Source organism: Cnephaeus nilssonii, assembly GCF_951640355.1.
Source record: "Cnephaeus nilssonii genome assembly, chromosome: 13".
Taxonomy (NCBI): domain Eukaryota; kingdom Metazoa; phylum Chordata; class Mammalia; order Chiroptera; family Vespertilionidae; genus Cnephaeus; species Cnephaeus nilssonii.
The window spans coordinates 45,352,359-45,372,951 of NC_137084.1; the positions used below are offsets into that span (position 1 = coordinate 45,352,359).

Consider the following 20,593-nt stretch of genomic DNA (forward strand, 5'->3'; position numbering starts at 1 on the left):
GATAGTGAGAAACCTGGCTCCGATTTTCTACAATTTCTTTACTTATTTTTTTCACTTCTGGTACACGTGTAATTTCAGATTTCTCCCCCTCATTTGTAAATGGGATTTTTGTCTTCTTCTGTTAGGGTGAGAGAGGGTGAGTTTTAGATTTATAGAATCATTACAAAGATAGTACAGAGAGTTATCCCATATACCCCACCCCTCCCAGTTTCTCTGTTATTAACGTCTTACATAGAACATTTTTTCACAATTAAAGAAGCTGTATTGAGAAATTATCATTAACTAAAGTTCATCCTTTATTCTGGATGGAGAGTGAGGAAGGGAGAATTTTTTTTTTCTGGATACATGTCATTTTTTGGTATGTGTGTTAGGAATATTTTCTTCCAGTCTGTGGCTTGCCTTTTTGTGTTTTTAATGATGTTTTTAAAAGAGCAAAAGTTTTAAGTTTGATGAGACCCACCCAGTGTATTTATTTATTTATTTATTTATTTATTTATTTATTTATTTAATGTGCCCTGCCGGGTGCCTCAGTTGGTTGGAGCATCATACACCAAAAAGGTTGAGTGTTTGGTCCTGATCAGGATGTGTATGGGAGGCAGCTGATCGATGTTGCTCTCTGACATGGATGTTTCTCTTCCTCTCTCTCTAACATCAACAAACATATCTTTGAATGAGGATAAAACAAAATTTATTTTCTGTTTAGAATTCTTTGTGTTTTTTACAAGAAATCTTTGTCTAACCCAAAGTCATGTAAATTTTTTCCTGTGTATTATTCTAGAAGTTTTATAGTTTGGGGCTCTGCATTTATATCTCTGATCCATGTCAAGTTAGTCTTTCCCCATTTAACTGTTTTGTAATGTTTGTCTAAAATCAGTTGATCATATATGAGTACTAGAGGCCCAGTGTGGGGGGGAGTCCCTTAGACCGGCCTGTGCCCTTTTGCAGTCCGGGACCCCTCAGGGGATGTCCCCCTGCTGGCTTAGGCCTGCTCCCCAGGGGCCTAAGCAGGCGGACTTCCCCCAGGTGTCCTTAGCGCTGCCGGGGAGGAAGGAGAGGCTCCTGCCACTGCCGCTGCGCTCACCAGCCATGAGCCCCGCTTCTAGCTCAGCGGTGCTCCCCCTGTGGGAGCGGACTGACCATCAGGGGGCAGCTCCTGCATTGAGCATCTGCCCCCTGGTGGTCAGTGTGCATCATAGCAACCGGTCATTCTGCCATTTTATTATATAGGATATCAATTTCTGGATTGTCCATTTTGTTCCACTGATCTATATGTCTATCTTTCACAAATACTATGCTCTTGTTATTTTAAATTCATTGTCTTATAACCAGATAGGGTAAATTCTTTAACTTTGTACTTCGTTTTTAAAAATTCTGTTCAGTTTTCCAGGTTCTTTGTATTTCCAAGTGAATTTGAGAATCAACTCAGTTTCTACCAAAAAAAAAATTACCTACTAGAATTTTGATAAGGATTTATAGATCAATTTGTAGAGAATTGCATCTTAACTATCAAATTCTGTAATCCATGAACACGGCATATCCCTTTCATTTAGATTTTTCTTTAATTCTCTAAATAATATGTTGTATCTTTCACTGTAGAGATTTTTTGCATCTTTTGTTAGAGTTATTTCTAAGCATTTATGGGAGGTTTTTTGGTGGGCATGTTTACAAATGGGATTGTTTTTGAATTTTTGTTTCTCTTTTGTTTGCTGCTGCTATATAAGAATATAATTTATTAAACTTCATCTTGTAATCTTCTTATATTAACTTTTTAGTTTTGATATTTATTTTGTAGATCTCTTGGGATTTTCGATGTAAACCATTGCACCTGCAAACTTGGACTGCTTTTTGTGCTTTATTTATTTTTTCTGTCTTATTTCAGTAGCCAAGACATATAGTTATAATGTTGAATAAAAGTGATAAAAGTGGAAATACTTTCCTTGTTCCTGATTATAGGGGAAGCCATTTCATTCTTTTTCCATTAAATACATATAATGTTAACCATGTCCTTTATTGGGAAGTTCCCTCTTGTTCCTAGTTTCTGAGAGTTTTTATTGTGAATGAATGTTGAATTTTGTCAAATGCTTTTTCTGCATATATTGAAAAGTGATTTTCTCCATGATTCTGTTATTATAGTGAACTACTTTGATTTAATTTCACATTGCATTTCTTGAATAGAGCTGAATCAATTGATATATAATATACTTTTGTATCTTGCTGGATTTGATGTAGTAATAATTTAAGGGTTTTATGCTTATATTTATCAGGGATATTGGAATGGGGTATTTTAAATTACTTTATCAGATTGGTATTAGGATTGTAATAGCCTGGTAGAATTATTGGGGCAGTGTTTCTTTTTCCTATCCATTTTGACTAGAAACACAAGTCTTCTGGATTTTAAATGTTTTCTAGTACTCTGCTGAAATTTACTGTCTTTATATGCATTATGAGAATATTTTACTTATTCTTACTCAGCATCTTGAAATAGTGGCTTTAAAGTTTTTGTCTGATACTTTGAACATCTGGATCATCTCAGGGTTGGCATATGTTTGTTGTCTTGTCCCTAGAGAGTAAGTCACATTTTCCTGGCTTATCATATACTGGGTAATATTGCATAGTATCCGAGACATTGTGCACAAAATCTCGTGGAATCTCTGGATTTTGTTACTTTGCTCTGAAGAATATAGATGCTTTTATTTTAGCAGATAGTTAACTTGGTTAGGCTTAAAGTGCACTCAACATTGGCTCAGATTTTAGTTCACTACTTTTACACTTAGGCACAATAAACATGCATGTTTGCCTCATGTGTTTGGGGTATAGGATTTAGTCAAAGACTCAGATTAAATTTAAGCAGAATTTGGGTGCCTGTTCTTGGCTTCCTTCATTCTGGTTGCCTTGATTGCCTTATCTTTTTCCATTGGTTCCTGTGACCAGAAAGATAGTTATCTTTCTGCTGGAGTTTGACTGCAACCAACCTCAGGGCAAAGCTACAGAAAAGGGGACACCCAGCCAGCGTGGCTGAGAGGTTGAGCATCGACCTATGAACTAGGAGGTGATGGTTCGATGCCCAGTCATGGCACATTCCTGGGGCATGCAGGAGGCAGCTGATCAAGGATTCTCTGTCATCATTGATGATTCTTTAAAAAAAAAAATTTTTTTTTTTTTTATTTCAAAGAGGAATGGAGAGAATCATTGATTGGCTGCCTCCTGTATGCACCCTACTGGGAATCAAGCCTGCAACCCGGGCATGTGCCCTTGACCAGAATTGAACCTGGACCCTTCAGTCCACAGGCTGATACTCAAACCAGCTAGGACTCATCATTGATGTTTATCTCCCTCTCCCTCTCCCTTTCTCTCTGAAATCAATAAAAAAATATATATATTTTAAAAAGCCACAGAAAAGGGCAAATTCACGCTGCATGTTGATTGCCTGCACCAGGTTCTGAGTCTCCTCTGAAATCTGCCTGTCATTGATTCCCAAACTCTCAAGTGGTAGCTTTTTGTATTTTATCTAGAGTTTATTTATGGGAGGACCAGTTTGTACTCCTCTTAGAAGCAGAATTCCTGGACATCTTGTTATGATATACTTGTTGCTTTATCTTCCTAGCTGCACCCGAGTTTGAGTGTCACTGAATTTATGAAATTAATGGATTGGATTAAATATCTAAAGACGTTTCCCCCTTTCTTAGTGGTTGAGTAGGAGTAGGTGCAATAGAAACAACTTAAAAATGACAGAAGCAAATTTGTTGACTTATGGGACAACTGTCAACTTTTTTCAGATTGTCAATTACTTTCAATTTTTGTGGGAAAACTAATATAGATGATTATGCCTCAATTCGCAAACCTTTTGTCTTCAAGACCTCTTTACATACTTACAATTTGTAAAGACCTCAAAAACTTAAATTTATTGATAATGTCTAGGTTAATAAAAGATCAATAATATTTCACATTTACTTCTGCAATCTATCTATTGTGATATCACAAATCTTAAGACGCTGGAACACTCCACTATACAGTTAAAAGAAAATGAGAGTGAAAAAGGAGATAATGGCTTAGTATTATGAAAAATATTTTTGATGTCAAAGACTATAAAACAGTCTTAGGAACCCTAATTGTTTTCTGGACCATGCTTGGAGAACTTTTGCCTAAGGCTTTTTAGCTCCAATGGGATCTATGAGAACAAAATTGTTTCCTTTAATATATCATTAGTCTGTCATTCTGAAATGAATCTTTAACCTTGCCCATCACTGTCTCTCTAAAGACCCATATTAGGAATGTGTGTGTTTGCAAAGAGATGAATGTATCTGTGATTTTCAGGTCAGTGTTGTATAAAAATACTAAAATCCAATTAAAAGTGATTCATTGGAGGTGCACATTTGACATTAACTATACTTGAAGTAAACAGATAAATAGAACATACAAACCCATTAGAAGATACTTATGGAACATTAAGATATTTGAGCACTTGCTTTAGATGCATTAGGAAGGATCAGAACCAGATCCCACTTGGTCAGGGTTTGTTTACTCTACTCATCAGAAATTAAAGCCAACAATCCTGGTTTTGAATGACTTGATATATTTTTGTAAATGGGCTAGTTTCTGCACATGGACCATAACACAAACACACTATACACATGCCTTCCTGTATTAGTTTAGTATTTAGATTAACTTGTACCCTCAGTTCTTTGATTTTAGAAAACATACTAATTGTGTGTGTACCCTGGAATAGCAGAGCAGATTGGCATACCTCTGTGTTCTCTGAAGAGCTGTTTTTTTCTTATATTTTTCCCCCTGTCCTGGTAGAGTTCAGTTTATATATTTTGTAGAAAAAGTTAAGTTAAGGAAATTGAACACTTATCTCTTTGTGGAAAAAGATTGCTTCCTAAGAATTTACATATTTATTTCCTCAGTGATCTAAAAACACCCTAGGGCTTCCTGATCACATTATTGACAAGAAACAAATTGCTCCTTCATTCTTTTTTCTTTAATGATAAGCCATCTATTTGACTTTTGTCTGTTTTTTACAGTAGGTTAGCAGAGTAAAATGGCTTTTGTCGCCAGTAGACCCAAGCTCTTAAAAAGCAGAAACCATTTCTTATTTATCTAAAAGCACATAGTAGGCATTTCATTAAATGTTTGCTTTGTTCAGGATAAATTGATTAGGAACATTTCATATTTCATAGAGTTTTCCTGTCAAATAGAATAATGGTAATTGGAAATAAGCTTCTCTGCTTGTTTTCCTAGCTCGAATGTTTTTAACAGCTCATGCCATCTGTTTAGAATCAGTATTTCAGAGATGAGGAAGAAAGCATTTTGGGTGAGAAATGATAGCTATAAAGTACTTTATATACAACTGCCAAAAGTCATTTTCCATGCCCATTCCTTCAACAAGGCCATACCATTACTCATCTTGCTGAGTGCCCATGATTCCTCATTGTACGTGAATCAAATAAAGATGCTGACTCTATTTTAGTGTTGTCTACCAGCTTATCCCATGGTTTAGTAACCTATTCAGTTTATTTAATGAATGGACTTTTTTCTTTTATAGTTTAATTGGTATATATTTTAGGACAGAGACAAGAGTTTATTAGGTGCAGCCAAATTGCTATTTCGGTAAGATTTATGTCATGGAAAATTAAGGAAGGTATATTATTGACACTATTGACAAACACCAGGAAAAAAGGGCACATCCATTTAAAATGCAGTACTTGCATATGAATGCAAATATGTGTAAGCACATAATATATTCATTGTGGGGGTAGGATTTCAGATTTTATCTGGAGGCAAATTCTGGCAAAGTATCTAGATTAAAAGGGAGTCTGAATAAAGTTCAAACCTTGGTTTTATAGGTTTAAGTGGGAAGTATTTTTATGGAAAGATAGTTAACAAACTTATTTAGCAAAATTAATTGTGTCTCTTGTAGATGTGTCCAAGATTTGTTTTATTAAATGAACATTCAGTAAAGTAGACTTTTTTGGAAGTATAGTTCCATAACTTAAAAAAAAATAACTTTATTATTTAGAGTAGTTTTAAGTTTACAGAAAAATTGTGCAGAAAGTACGAAAAATTTCCATTTCTCCTCTTCTTCCCTCCCCAACCCCTCTCCCCCCCCCTATTTCTTTGTTATTAATATCTTACATTAGACCGGTACATTTGTTACAATTCAATCAATATTAAGGCAGGCAATCTCTTTGGCAATTTTTACACCAAGCTTTTGTGTAGCTAGTTGGTTGATGAGTTCTTCAGCCTTCTTAAGATTCTACTTTTCCACAGCCTGGTCTATGCTTCTCAATTTTTTTTATTTTTAAATTTATAACAGGAGTTTCAAACTTGTCATTAACTCCAAAATACTAAGTAAATTCCTTCCATTGTGTTTCACTTGTGAACTGTTCACTATGAGATTCTTCAATTTACCTTTTCTGGAGCATTTCTTTTTTCCTTCTGAATCTTGAAGTTTTCTGTTCAGAGTGTTTATTATGTAATTCTTGAAATTTATTTCACATATGTAAGAGAATTCTACAAGGACACTCTTCATATGCATTTACATTTGCCTTTCTTTAGTTTATGGTCCATCTGTAGGGAAATCTGAGATAGCTGTTTCTATAATAGTCCCATGTTTATCTTCCTGGAAATGAAGTTCAGGGTTCTCTAATTTGTCTTAATCTTCAGAATTATACTCAGTATCATTTTCATTTAGGCCAGGCAGTGGCTGCCCACTCCACATCTTCTTTTAGGTCAGGAGCCAGCCACCTTGCAGCCATTGTAAGTGTAGGGCATAAGTTTTAATTTTAATGAAGTCCAACTTATCAGTTTTTTCTTTTATGGATCATACATTTGGTATCCTATATAATAAAAGGCTAATATGCAAATTGACCGAATGGCGGAACAACCGGTCACTATTATGCACACTGACCACCAGGAGGCAGACACTCAACACAGGAACTACCCCCTGGTGGTCAGTGCACTCCCACAGGGGGAGCGCTGCTCAGCCAGAAGCTAGGCTCATGGCTGGTGAATGCAGCAGCAGTGGCAGGAGCCTCTCCTGCTTCCATGGCAATACTAAAGATGTTCAACTGCTGGCTTAGGCACGCTCTCCACGGGGAGCGGGCCTACGCTGTCAGTCAGACATCCCCTGAGGGCTCCCGGACTGTGAGAGGGTGCAGGCTGGACTGAGGAACCCCCCTCCCCCGAGTGCACAAATTTTGTGCACCAGGCCTCTAGTCTATATTATAAAAGGCCTGTGGCCCTAATGCCATAACGACCAAAGACCGGCGCGGGTAGGTGGGACTGCGAGCAAGGTGTGGCGAGGTGTGCGCAGGTGGGCGGGGCCGCGTGATTTCACACGCTGGGCTTCTAGTTATAAGTCTCTGGATTTTATTTAAGCCTCTGTTTTACCTGGCTTCCTCTGATACCTCACTCTCTGGTAGGGGAAGGGAAAGGTGGCATCTCATTACTGCCAGGTAGGTATAGAAGTCCAGGTTCCTAAACTGCTTCCATTGACATCCAGCTGGTGTGTGTGTGTGTGTGTGTGTGTGTGTGTGTGTGTGTGTGCACGTGCACTCATTACTGCTGGCCAGCAGTTGGAGTTACAGCTCTCCACTAGACCTCCACTGATATTTACCTGGCTGGGAGGAGTAGGAGTAGGAGTGCTTTGCCCACACATGGCTTCCACTGATATCATGGGGATAGGGTGGCCTATTTGTGTTCCATAGTAGTGAAATTTCACAACTAGGTCTTCTCTGATATAACCCAGCAGGGAGGGAGAGGGTGATATTATGACTTCTGCAAGTCCAGGCTCCGCCTGTGGTGTCCACTGACACTGTAAGGGGGTTGGTTGGTTACTGCCTGGAAGGGATAAAAGTCTCAGGTCTGAATCTGCAAGATATTAGAGCATCTTGGTTCAGTTTGTCAAGGATGGAAATCTACTCTGTTTTTTTGGATTTGCTTGTTCTAGACTTTTCATATCAATGGAGTCTGGCATTTTTAAACTGGTGTCTTTCACTTAGCATAATGTTTTTAATGTTGTTGCATATATCAATACTTTATTTCTTTTTATTGCCAAATAATATTCCATTGCATGGATGTGCCACATTTTATTTCTCTATCAGTGATGAACATTTGGATTGATTCCCCTGTGGTGGTTATAAGTAATGCTGCTATGAACATTCATATTCAGTTTTCTGTGTGGATATGTTTTCAATTCTCTTGGGTATATATACCTAGAAGTGGGATTGCTGTGTTTAACATTTTGAGAACTCCCACTTCTTTTCTGTTATTCATTTTTGTGTTATTGTGTTGTGATGTTAGGAAAGGGATGTGAGGTATTTTGTAGTGTCTTTTGGGTTCTTAGAATTGTCCCCAGAATTTAGATTTATTTATTCTCTTTTTCTTACATCTGTACTCTTTTCATTAAAATTATGGGTGCTTATAATTAAGTTATTCAACAGATAAGTTAGATGAGTATTAAAATGCTTTAAACCATTATTTATTTTGAAACACTATGTATGTATTAATTATTCATAGCCATGACTTTTATATTAATAAATTTTTCTGTGCTTTTAATTATTTAGAAAAAAGAAAGTGAGTGCCTGCAATTAAATATTTTGGTGCTTCGAAATGAACTGGAAAGACAAAAGAAAGCTTTGGGACGGGAGATGGCATTACTGCATAAGCAACAAATTGCATTACAGGATAAAGGTAAGTAAAAACACCTTGCAGATCGTCTAACCTCCACATTTACACTTTCCTTTCTTCATAGGCTCAAATACCCATCCTACCTAATAAAAGAGTAATATGCAAATTGACCCTAACTCCACTACACCCACAAGCCATGCCCACAAACCACGCCCACAAGCCAATCAGGAGCAAATATGCAAATAAACCCAACCAAGATGGCTACAGCCACAGGGAGCGGGAGAGAGGCTTGGGTTTCCCGGGTAACAGAGAAAGCTAAGCTTTCCGCCTGTTCCTTGCCGGCCTAAGCCTCCACTCAAGGCTACAAAGTTTCAATTATAGGAGGTAAACAAATTCAAACAGAAATGGCGGCAGCTATGGAGCTGGAAAGAGCAGGAGGCAAGGGTTGTCCCCGGAAATGGAAGAAGCAAAGCTTTCCGCACACCCTGGCTGGCCCAGGCCTCCGCTTAAGGCTACAAAGTTTCAATTATAGAAGGTACACAAACCCCAAAAGAAATGGCTGCCGCCACGGAGTGAGCAGGAGGCTTGGCTCCGCTCCAGGCTACAAAGTTTCAATTGTAGAACGTAAATAAATTCCAGATATCAGGGCCTCCTCTTGGGTTGCCAGGGGGTGTGGCTGGCCTGCAAACCACCACAGGCCCCTTGCTCAGGCCACCCCATGCCCCAAGAAAGCCCCCACCCTGATCCGGGACACCCTTCAGGGCAAACCAGCTGGCCCCCACCCGTGCACCAGGCCTCTATCCTATCTAATAAAAGAGTAATATGCAGATTGACCATCACTCCAACACACAATATGGCTGCCCCCATGTGGTCAAAGATCCTGCCCCCATGTGGACACAAGATGGCCAGCAGGGGAGGGCAGTTGGAGGTACCAGGCCTGCAAGGGAGGGCAGTTGAGAGGGACCATGCCTGCAAGGGAGGGCAGTTGGAGGTGATCAACCCTGCAGGAGAGGGCAGTTAGGGGTGACCAGGCCGGCAGAGGAGGGAAGTTGGGGGCAATCAACCTGGCAGGGGAGCAGTTAGGCATCAATCAGGCTGGCAGCGGAGTGGTTAGGGGGTGATCAGGCTGGCAGGCAGAAGCGGTTAGGAGCAATCAGGAAGGCAGGCAGGCGAGCAGTTGGGAGCCAGCAGTCCTGGATTGTGAGAGGGATGTCTGATCGGGATCGGGCCTAAACGGGCAGTCGGACATCCCTCTAGGGGTCCCAGATTGGGGAGGGTGCAGGCTGGGCTGAGAAACACCCCCCGCCCCCGTGCACGAATTTTGTGCACCAGGCCTCTAGTCTTTGTATAAATATGCTGATATAACTTAAAAAATTTTTTTGGAGTATTTTGAAGATTCATACAGAAAAATGTACAAATGTATACACACATACTATATTTCAAAGTGAAAACACCTATGTAAGCAGAATCTTCATCAAGAACAGCATAGGAAGACCTCAGAATCTCAGAAACTTCCTGACGCTCCCTTCAATTCCGTACATCTCAGCCATACTAACTGCCACCTTGGCTTACTATACCAAACATTGATTTTGCCTAATTTTGAACTTTATACAAATAGAATCACATAATATGTACATTTTATGTACTGGATTTACTTCAACATTTGTTTGTAAAATTCATTTCTACCTGCATGTAATACAATCTTAGTTTTTTCTTACTGTCAGTAGTATTCCATTCTATGAATATGAATTTATTCTTGCTTTTGGCATTTTAGTAATTTCTAGGTTAGGACTATTACAGATATTGCTTCCATGAATGTTATAGTACATGTTTCTTAATGAAAGTTTTTTGGTTTGTTTTTGTTTTTGCATTTCTGTTGGATATAAACCTAGGAGCAAGCTTTCTAAAGTGGTTGTGACAGTTTATCTCCTTTCAGTCCCGCAGTGTATTTTCCTGTATCCTTGTCTCTTGTCCTATATCCTTGTCAGCATTTGGTACTCTCTGTCTTTTGCATTTTAGCCTTTCTGGTGGATATGTTGTAGTATCAATTTTGATTTCCCTGCAGACTAATGAAGTTGAACATTATTTCATATGTTTCTTGCTGATTGAGATCCACTTGTTTGTAAAGTACCTGTGAAGCCTTTTGCCCATTTTTTTTAAGTGGTTGACAAATTTTTTGATAAGAGTTCTTGATATATAATGGATATGGGTTCTTTGTTTGAAATATGCATTAAACATATATTCTTCCATTCTGTGGCTTGTTAGTTCATTTTTTATTTGCTAGAGGCCTGGTGCACAAAATTCATGCAAGGGGGGCTGTGTCCCTCAGCCCAGCCAGCACCCTCTTCAATCTGGGACCCCTCGAGGGATGTCCGACTGCCCATTTAGGCCCGATCCTACTGGGATTGGGCCTAAACGGGCAGTCGGACCCCCTCTCACAATCCAGGACTGCTGGCTCCCAACTGCTTGCCTGCCTGCCTTCCTGATTGCCCCTAACCGCTTCTGCCTGCCAGCCTGATCACCCCCTAACCACTCCGCTGCCAGCCTGATTGATGCCTAACTGCTCCCCTGCCAGCCTGATTGCCCCTAACTGCCCTCCCCTGCAGGCCTGGTCATGCCTAATTGCCCTTCCCTGCAGGCCCTGTCACCCCCAACTTCCCTCCTCTGCTGACCTGGTCACCCCTAACTGCCCTCCCCTGCAGGCTTGATCACCCCCATCTGCTCTCCCTTGCAGGCCTGGTCCCTCCCAACTGCCCTCCCCTGCTGGCCTGATTGCCCACAACTGCCCTCCCTTGCAGACTTGGTCCCTCCCAACTGCCCTCCCATGCTGGCCATCTTGTGGTGGCCATCTTGTGTCCACATGGGGGCAGCCATCTTGTATGTTGGAGTGATGGTCAATTTTGCATATTACTCTTTTATTATATAGGATACCTTTATGTGAACTAAAGTTCCATTTTATCAGTCTTTTTTTTTTTTTAACTTAAGGCTTTTTTGTGACCAATTTAGGAAATATTTGCCTACTTTAATGTCACAAAGATCTTCCTCTGTGTTTTCTCTTAAGTGATTTACTATTGTACTTTTTACATGTATATCTATAATTCATCAGGGATTGATTTTTTGTATATGATGTAAGGTAAGAGTCAAGATTCATTTTTTTCATATAGTCACCACTTATTGAAAACCGTCTGTTCTCCATTGCACTGCAGTTTCACTTTTATCATAAACCAGGTGACCATATACTGGAATGTCTAGTACAGGACCCTCTGTTCTAGTGCATTGACGTATTTTCCTATCATTTTGCCATTATCTCAGTGTTTTAATTTCTCTCAAGTTATAATTGATCTTGCTATCAAAGTTCTTCCACTTAGTTGTTTTTCAAGATCACCTTCTTTATTCTTGTCCTTTTGCATTTTCATATGAATGTCTGCACAAAAAAGAAAATCTTGCTAGGATTTTCCGTAGGACTACATTTAATATATTTACCCATACAATTGGGGTATTGTATATGATTTACAATGAGTCTTCTAAAACCAGAAAATGGCATATGCCTTTATTAGATCTTCTTTGTAAAACACTGAAATTAACTAACGTTGGTATATGGATGTTTCCCATGATTTATTGAATTTATTTGTTTTTTTTTATGTTTTATTATACTATTGTAAACATCTTTAAATTTTATTTTCTACTTGTTGCTGATATTTAGAAATACAACTAATTTTTTCAGTGGTAATGATTTTTATTATATATGCAAAGAAAAATTCCCCAAAAGTTTTAGGGACAAATTAACAGTTGCTAATGTTAGGGTAATGGCCCTGCAGCTGCAGCATTCGCTCTGGTTATTTATATATTTACATTGTAAGTCAATTACATTTATAATTAAATCTAGTATTTAATGAATCTTGAGCCAAGTTAAAATATTTTAAAAGCAGTTGAGTCCCTGATATTGATAACATGAAGGAGAAAAATGTATTTTTCACTTCTTTTGCAGCATTGATGTAGTGTGTTTGCTAGCCAGTAGTGAAATGGTTTGCTCATATGAATATTACTAGTAACTTCTTACATAGTAAGACTGCTCTTTGGCATTTGGTGCTTATCTAGGCACCTGGTTCTTAGCCCAAGAGCTCAGTGAGGATACCAAGTCAGTAATACATGATATTTAATCTTTGCTACTGATTTTTCTGAATGACCATAAAGGAATTACTTAACTACTGCATCTTTATACACATCTGTGCAGTAAGGATAGCAGCTCATAACAGTGCCATAGGGATTAATTTGTGTAAACATTTGGAAGAAACCAGGTGCCTGATATGTATTTTATGTTTTTGTTTATAAAATTCATTTCAGCAGGATGATTTATTGGAGAGAGCAAAAAAGATAATTTTTATTCATGCTGCTGAGTGGCCACATTACTCTGAGGGGCCTTGTTACTCCATACCCATAAGTTTCTCATTCCCATACCTCAAAGGCAGTGGTTCACAACTTGTGGTCTACAGCAACTTCCAGCTGGGTCATGAGCTGAACTTTTCAATATTAATGTTTATTAATGTATATATTTTCATTTCTGGCAGATATTAGTAGTTTAACTTATGACGTTTAATAAAAAACAGATTTCCCTTCATTAGTGTCCCAAGCTGGATAACCTTTACATTAAATAATTATATGTTGGTTTACAGGATCTTTTGCCCTAACTTAACCCCGAAATCTTTGGGAAGCAACAACACTTTATCTAAATTAGTTTGCTTGAAATTTGGTTTAGAAAATGGTAAGAAACATTGATCTTGAGGAAATGTGTTTAGTAAAACCTAAATACATTTTATAAATGTTGATAAAATTCAAGAACTGAGGATAATGGTGCCTGGGGAGTGATATTAACTTTTCAAAACCAGAATTCCATAATCTTTGTAGGAAGAAGCTATTTTTTAATGCAATTAGTTTCTTAATAGTAACAATTACATATGTAGTTCTTTATACTTAGAAAGTACTTGTACAAAGATTACCATATTTGATCCTTAAAGCAATCCTGAAAGCTAAGTGTGGCAAATATTGTTACTTTCATTTTATATATGAGATACTGAGATGGTAAGTGTACTTGGCCAGCTATAGACAGACAGTTGGAAACCAAGTTGAGATGTAGATCCAGATTTTTGTCCCCAAATTCTGTGCTTTTCTCAGTGTTCCATACTATTTAAAGCCTTGCAGAATACATGTATTTGAATCTTACATAAATCCTATGAAACAGATAACTTTTATCACGATCCTGTAATATGCCAGATATTTCACTTACGGGATATCATTTTGTTCTTAAGACAGTCCTAGAGATCATAACTTTTACCCCTTTTTTCCTGGGATAAAGAACTGGGACTCAGAAACATTTCCTAAGGTCACACAAATAAATAACAGGTCCAAATTCAGATTTAGATTTCTTTGATTCCAAAGTTTATCTTGTTTCTACTAAGCATAATATCAGTATTCCTTTCTCTAGTATGTGTCAAGCAAATAAACTGACTGATGATTTGCTAGTTTTCCATTTGGCCTGTGGACTAACAGATGGAGAACTTTGTTCTGTTGTGTTCCTTTTTATTACAGGATGGGTGAAATGAGTTTCCCAATGATTTTTTTTTATTTGGTTGTATCTTAATCAAGAGATTGGAATTAAAGATCTGTTCTCTCAGTCTGTCTTTAGACAAGTCATTCAACTTTTTTGGACATATTTCCTTTTTACAAACAAACCAAACAAAATTTTGAAATAGTCAAGGTTTCTTATAGCTCTGAGATTCTACTTGTCTCAGGAGGATAGGGGCAGAAAAGATGGGGATTTGTTCACCTTTTTTATGAATCGCTTTAGTTTTCAGAGTAAGATTCTCTGACCCAAGTATGTCTATAGATGTCATTTGTTCACTGGAAAGCCATTTGATGGACCCACTCTTGGAATTCTATAACTAGCTATATTCAACTCCCATTTTACAGATTCTTTAATTCGTTTTGGTAAGCAAGCGCAAAAACAAATACATTGTTTTAGTGACATTGTGTGTAAAGGTTATAAGATTTCATTGCTCAGATTTGGAAAAAGCAGTTCTTCTTGGCAATTCCAGTGTATGAAAAGTTTAGATTTTTTTATCACCAAAATAAGAAATGATTTATATTACTTTCCCAGAACTTACAATTTCTTTTTGTCATTTTATAATAAAGTTTAGTAATTAAGGTGAACTATATATCTAGTTTGTTCTATTTAATTAGATTTTGACTTGGTCAACAACTTAGTCTGTTCTTTTAGCCTGCATCTCAAGTAAAAGAAGACTCATATAGTATATTTAAATCGGTACTTAAAGTTTCTGTCAAAGGTCACCTAAATTGTTATTTGAAGTTGTAAAGATATTTTATTAAGTATTATGTAATAATTTTATTCTTTTATGTCATAAGGTCAAAAATTGAAAAATTACACCACAAATTTTATAATTCAAAATATATTTATTTGAAATGATGGTAACATTTAAATTTATTAGTCTCTGTGTGTGTTCTGATGTTTTTAGAGCCATCTGACAGAAATTCCTAAACAGACTTCCTTAAAAATTATTAATATCTGCCTTTCAAACATTTTTGAACCTGGGGACAATTTTCTCCTGGAATTTATGCTATTAAAGATTCTTTACTTTCAGCTATTGGTATTGTATGCAGCTTGTGAAAGACAGTAAAAACCAGACAACTTGGTGGTTGTGAGAATAAATGTGGGTCTTAAGTAAACCTCAGATTTTCTTCTCAGAATGATGCATTTTTCATATATTTGTAATAATTTATTCCAGTAATGATTGATTGGATTGTAAGAAGTTTATAATTATTTATTCCAGTAGTGACTTGATTGGATTGTAGGGAAGTCAAACTATCATGTTTTAATCTCCCCACTTTGCAGTGCAAAGTATAAATGTGTAGAAATAAGCCACCTAACAAAATTTTACTTTGGTTTATTATCATTTTTCTCTTCTTACTCCCAAAACACATTAGAAATGGCATTTACCAAAAACACATTTACAATTCGATGGTTCAACCCAGGAGTAAAAGAGATCATTAGGCATGTAAAGGAAATGGGAAGAGCACTGAGTATGTGCACATGTGCCTTCATCAGTTCTTTCATTCGTCATTTATGGGACACATACAAACAACCAGGCACTCTGTAAGATGTTAGAAACAGAACAACAGGTGTGCTTTAATATATGACAAAGATATGTAGAAGGTGCTGCTATAGGGACACAGAAGATGAGCATCTGAAAATCAGAATACCCAGTATAGGAGGTGATGCAGGCTAAGTCTAGAAGAGTTAACTAGTAGATAGCTAGATAGGGGGAGAAGGTAAGACTTTCCAGGTAGAAGGAACAGTTTATACAGAGGCATGGAAATAGATTAGAGAATTGCAGGTAATTCCAGTAAGGCTTCAACTAAGGATACATTTGAGTTAAGGTTCACAGGAGAGTCCAGAGAGGTAAAGAATGACCTAATTATAAAGGAAGTTTATGCTGGAAGGTTTGAAGATCTATACTAATAAAGAGCTAATATGCTAATTGTCAGGACGCCATAACATGTAATGACCAGGTCATTAGCATATAAGCTGGGGCATTGCTCCGGAGATGGGGTGGAAGCGGGGAGGCACCCAGAGGAGGCGGGACCATCCCGTGCCGGGGAGGGCAGGGGTGAGAGCCCATAGCACCCCCTCATCAGTCCTTCGCCACCCACTGCTCACACTCTGTGCCCCGTGGCCCACCTGCCAGGGGAAGGAGCACAGCGCAGCAGGCGGGAGGCTTCCATGCTCTCCTCTGGCACCATGACGGGGCAGAGCTGCCGCATTGCTCCCGAGATGAAGCGGGGAGGCGCCCAGAGAAGGCGGGACCAGCCTAGGCGACTTGAGGGACTGAGGGCGGGGCTTGAAGCTGCCAGAGAAGGCCAGAGGGTTTGGGTGCTGGGCCAGGCGCGCTGGAGCTCTGCGTGGACAGGTTCAGGTGTCAAGGCAGGGCTGCAGGTGGGTTGGTGGCGCCGCCGTGCTCTTTCATGCACTGGGCTCCTAGTGTTGAAATAACTTAAGCAAATTTTCAAAGACAAAAAATAGATAGGACTGTCTTGATGATCACAATATAAAATGGAAATAAGATATATATTTTAGGAAGTTCTTTTTGAGGAGTTGAGGATAGAGAATTGTCATTTAGGAAGGTATTATAGTAATCTAACAATACATAGTTAAAATATAAACAGATTGGAAATGTAAAGGGAGAAGAGGGTATAGGTTCAAAAGATATTTAGATGGTAGACTCTACTGTTAATGGCTTAGATTTGAGGAGAGAGGGAGAGAGAGGGTTTAGGATAGTTTCTGATTTCTGGTTTGGACAGCTATTCACCAAGACAAATACTGGAGGAGAAGCAGATGTTGGGATAAAGAGAGAAAAGGGAAGAGTTAAGACTTCCCGTTTTGGATACTTACTTAGTGGGTAAGATAGTCAATAAGAAGCCGACGGATAAATTAAATATCAGATTGTGGCAAGTACTAGAAACAAGCTGCAGTGATAGAATGTAACTGTGAGAGACCATCTTTACAGAGATTACTCAGAAAAGGTTTGGTTGAGGAGCTCAATCTTACAAAATAAGAATTTCTGGAATACCAACGGAGGGAACACAAGTAAAAAGGCTTGGACATAGAAGGGACTGAACTGTAGAATAGGAAAGAGGCCACTATACCTAGAACATAATTTGTTAGGAAGAAAGTGTATGAGATGGGTTGTGATGAGAAGGAATTTAACATATAAATGAAGAGGATTGACTTTTCTTTTTAAAAAAATCTTTATTATTGAAAGTATTACATAGGTTCTCTTCCCCTCCCCCCCCCCCCATTAATCTTCCAGCCCGCTTCCATCCGATAATTGATTTTTCCATTGAATAGGAAGAGAAGGCTAAGAAAATGGCATACGTGCCGGTGAGTTTACATATTAGGTAGTGAGTATGACTGTAAAAGAGTCCTATTGTGTCAGGGTAGTATGAGGTAAGATAATTATGTATTGGATTTAGGGGAGGTTCAAGGAGCTGGGGTAATGTATGGAGTAGTCATCTCCAAGAGTGGGAAAGCAAACTCATGAGGAAATTGTAGAATTGCTGGACAGTGTGCCTATTTGTGCTTTGTGGTTATTATTTTTAAAGTAAAATCAGTCAGGCCAGTTATGTAATTTTCTCTGCCCACTTGGAGCTTCATGGGGGAAAGTTGAGATGCAATTATTGAATAAAAGTGAAATTATCCCCATTTTCTTGATGAGGAAAATGAAGTTCAGGGAAGTTGAGACTTATCTACAGTCCTTAAAGTAGCACAGGTAGAATTTTAACCCAGATATTTCTTGTTTTTTTTTAAATATATTTTATTGATTTTTCACAGAGAGGAAGGGAGAGGGATAGAGAGCCAGAAACATCGATGAGAGAGAGACATCGACCAGCTGCCTCCTGCACACCCCCCACCGGGGGATGTGCCCGCAACCAATGTACATGCCCTTGACCGGAATCGAACCTGGGACCCTCCAGTCCACAGACCGACGCTCTATCCACTGAGCCAAACCGGTCTCGGCTAACCCAGATATTTCTGATTTCCTAAGTTGATGGGCTTTTCAGTACAGTTCACTCCCTCCCATAGGATCTGCCTATTGTATTTAAGCACTAAAATTAGCTCTGACCTTCATAGCTGTCGAGCCAATTGTGTAAAGTTATGAAAAGTATCATTTGCTTCTCATTGCCTGTTATAAGGAAGTATATCAGTTCTTTAGGGAGAAAAAAGTCTTCTCTTGGCACTAAATTCTGAGAGGAATTTAGCATGCAGTTTCTTATGTGCTAGATATTAAATATCATAATGAAATACAGTCAATTGCAATTTTGCAAAAGTTACAGAAAGAAATATCTATTAACCCTTGAGAAAGGCAACATCATAAATCATAGTACAAAAAAAAAGTCATTTCTGCAGGGAGGGAAACTAAAATAGTTGAAGTATATTGCTTTTTGGTCATCTGACTTGATGTAGAAAACCCAGAAGAATGACAGTTTATTGGTTTTAACTATAATTTTTGACAGGGGCTGGCCATTGGCCAGTCTGAGACCAAACTCTCTGGTGAGAGAGAGGCTCAAGAGTCTGTGTTTTGTTTTATTGATGGGAGCAAAATTCATATTTGCTAGCTTTAGATTTACAGGCGACAGCATTGACGATGGTTATTAAAATTGCCTGACTTGAGTTCTTGCTGAACAGAGGGTTCACCTTAGAGTGGAACATTGCTGTATGCAGGGACAAACATTTCAGAAAGCAGTTTTGGAACATTGTAAACAAAGCATGTGCATTTGCTTTCCCTCATCCTCAATGACCTATTGATAGGACAGTAAAGAAATGTGCATAAAGAGTAAATCTATGGTGATGGTGAAAATAAAAGAAGGTGCCATCAGAATAGCAAAGATTTTGACATAGTTTCAAAGACACAAAGTAGATAGGATTGTATGATGGATAAACTGGAATAGAGAGAAACTGCAGCCTAGAGCACAAATGGAAAATGCTGCAGTGGGGGTTTCTGGTAGAGCTCTCAGAGACCTCAGCTTGGAATTGAGGAGGAATGGTGAGCTGTAATTAGGAAAGCTGGGCCTCCTGCCCCATTCTCTTTCCTCTAGGAATTTAGACTAACTTCCTATAACATTTGCTCCAATTGCTTTCTAAACATAATGGATTGTTGACCTGGTTAGGTCCCATGGTATGAATGTTTGGCGTAGAAAGGTGGAGCAGAGCCTAATTCTGGACTTTTACAATCTACCCAGAGGGAAAACATGAAAGGCAGCTCTACTTAGGACTGAAATACCCTAAATTTATACAATCCCAAAGTCAAGTTCTCTTATTTGACAGTTGTAATGATTTAAAGTAAAGGTACTACCTTCTCTCAACATATGTACTCTGAAAGAAAGCCTAATTGTCAATAGGACCTGCCCGCTTACACTGAGCTGGCACTCAGGGGTAAAGCCTTTTATATAAATAAATCTTTATAGTGTCAAAGAAAACCTACATTAATTACATATGCTAAGCAATCTAATCATGTATTAATGGGTTTGAAGGAAAAAAATAAGGGTCGTCACATATTTGAGGAAAACAGTATGAAGGAAATCAAATTGAACAAACAGAATAGCTGACCCAAAAGAAAATATAAAGAACAGAGAAGAGCTTTAAAAGCCTCAAATTAACATCCACAGGTTTGATTTCCAGCTTCTGCATAGGATGTAGAAAGATGGGAGGAGCTTCCCTTCCACCCTAACAACAAGAGAACGCTAACTGATGTACACAATTTCCATCAGAGAATCAAGGTTGCTGGGCAACCAAGTTACCGGATATGTTAGTAAAGACCAGCATCTCCGAGGAGAGGCAGACGCGAGGACTGATTCACCTCTGGTAGAGCATGGGAGGAAGTTGGGGCCACCATATAAAAGGTAAAATAATCCAGCTACCGTTCTTAACAAATTGCTGATCACTATTGTGGGCTGCTATAATACTATAGCACATATAAGGCAATTCACACCTGCTCCCAGTTTATTCTGCATGGACCTAACTCAGATGTTCATAAGAAAGTTTGGAGGCAGGGCAGTGAATCGTGGAAAATCTCCCTTGGTGGTGTAGATCTAGAGGAGGGAAGTGGATGTTGTTGCAACATCCCAGCTAGGCTAGAAAGCACAAAATAACAAGCTACAGTGGTTAACCACTTGAGGAGAGGCAAGAGCATGGTAAGCACCCTTACTTACGTACAGGGAATACCTAAATCTGAGGATAGAACAGCATTGTTGAAAAAAAAGCCTGCAGCACAATAATCCCCTCCACCACCATCATCCTCAAAAGAAAAATTAGAGGAAATTTGAAGGTTGTGATACACTGAAGGTAACCATGGCAGCAACAAAACCCAAATACAGCTCAGTACCAGACTTG

General features: G+C 38.5%; 1 protein-coding gene across 1 annotated transcript in view; it reads left to right on the forward strand.

Annotated features, from left to right (window-relative positions):
- UVRAG (UV radiation resistance associated) overlaps window positions 1-20,593 on the forward strand; it is a 271,885-nt gene that overhangs the window by 109,908 nt on the left and 141,384 nt on the right. Inside the window, exon 8 of the mRNA XM_079787935.1 lies at window positions 8,568-8,694. Within this exon, the coding sequence (XP_079644061.1) occupies window positions 8,568-8,694 (127 nt within the window). The remainder of the gene's footprint in view (window positions 1-8,567; window positions 8,695-20,593) is intronic.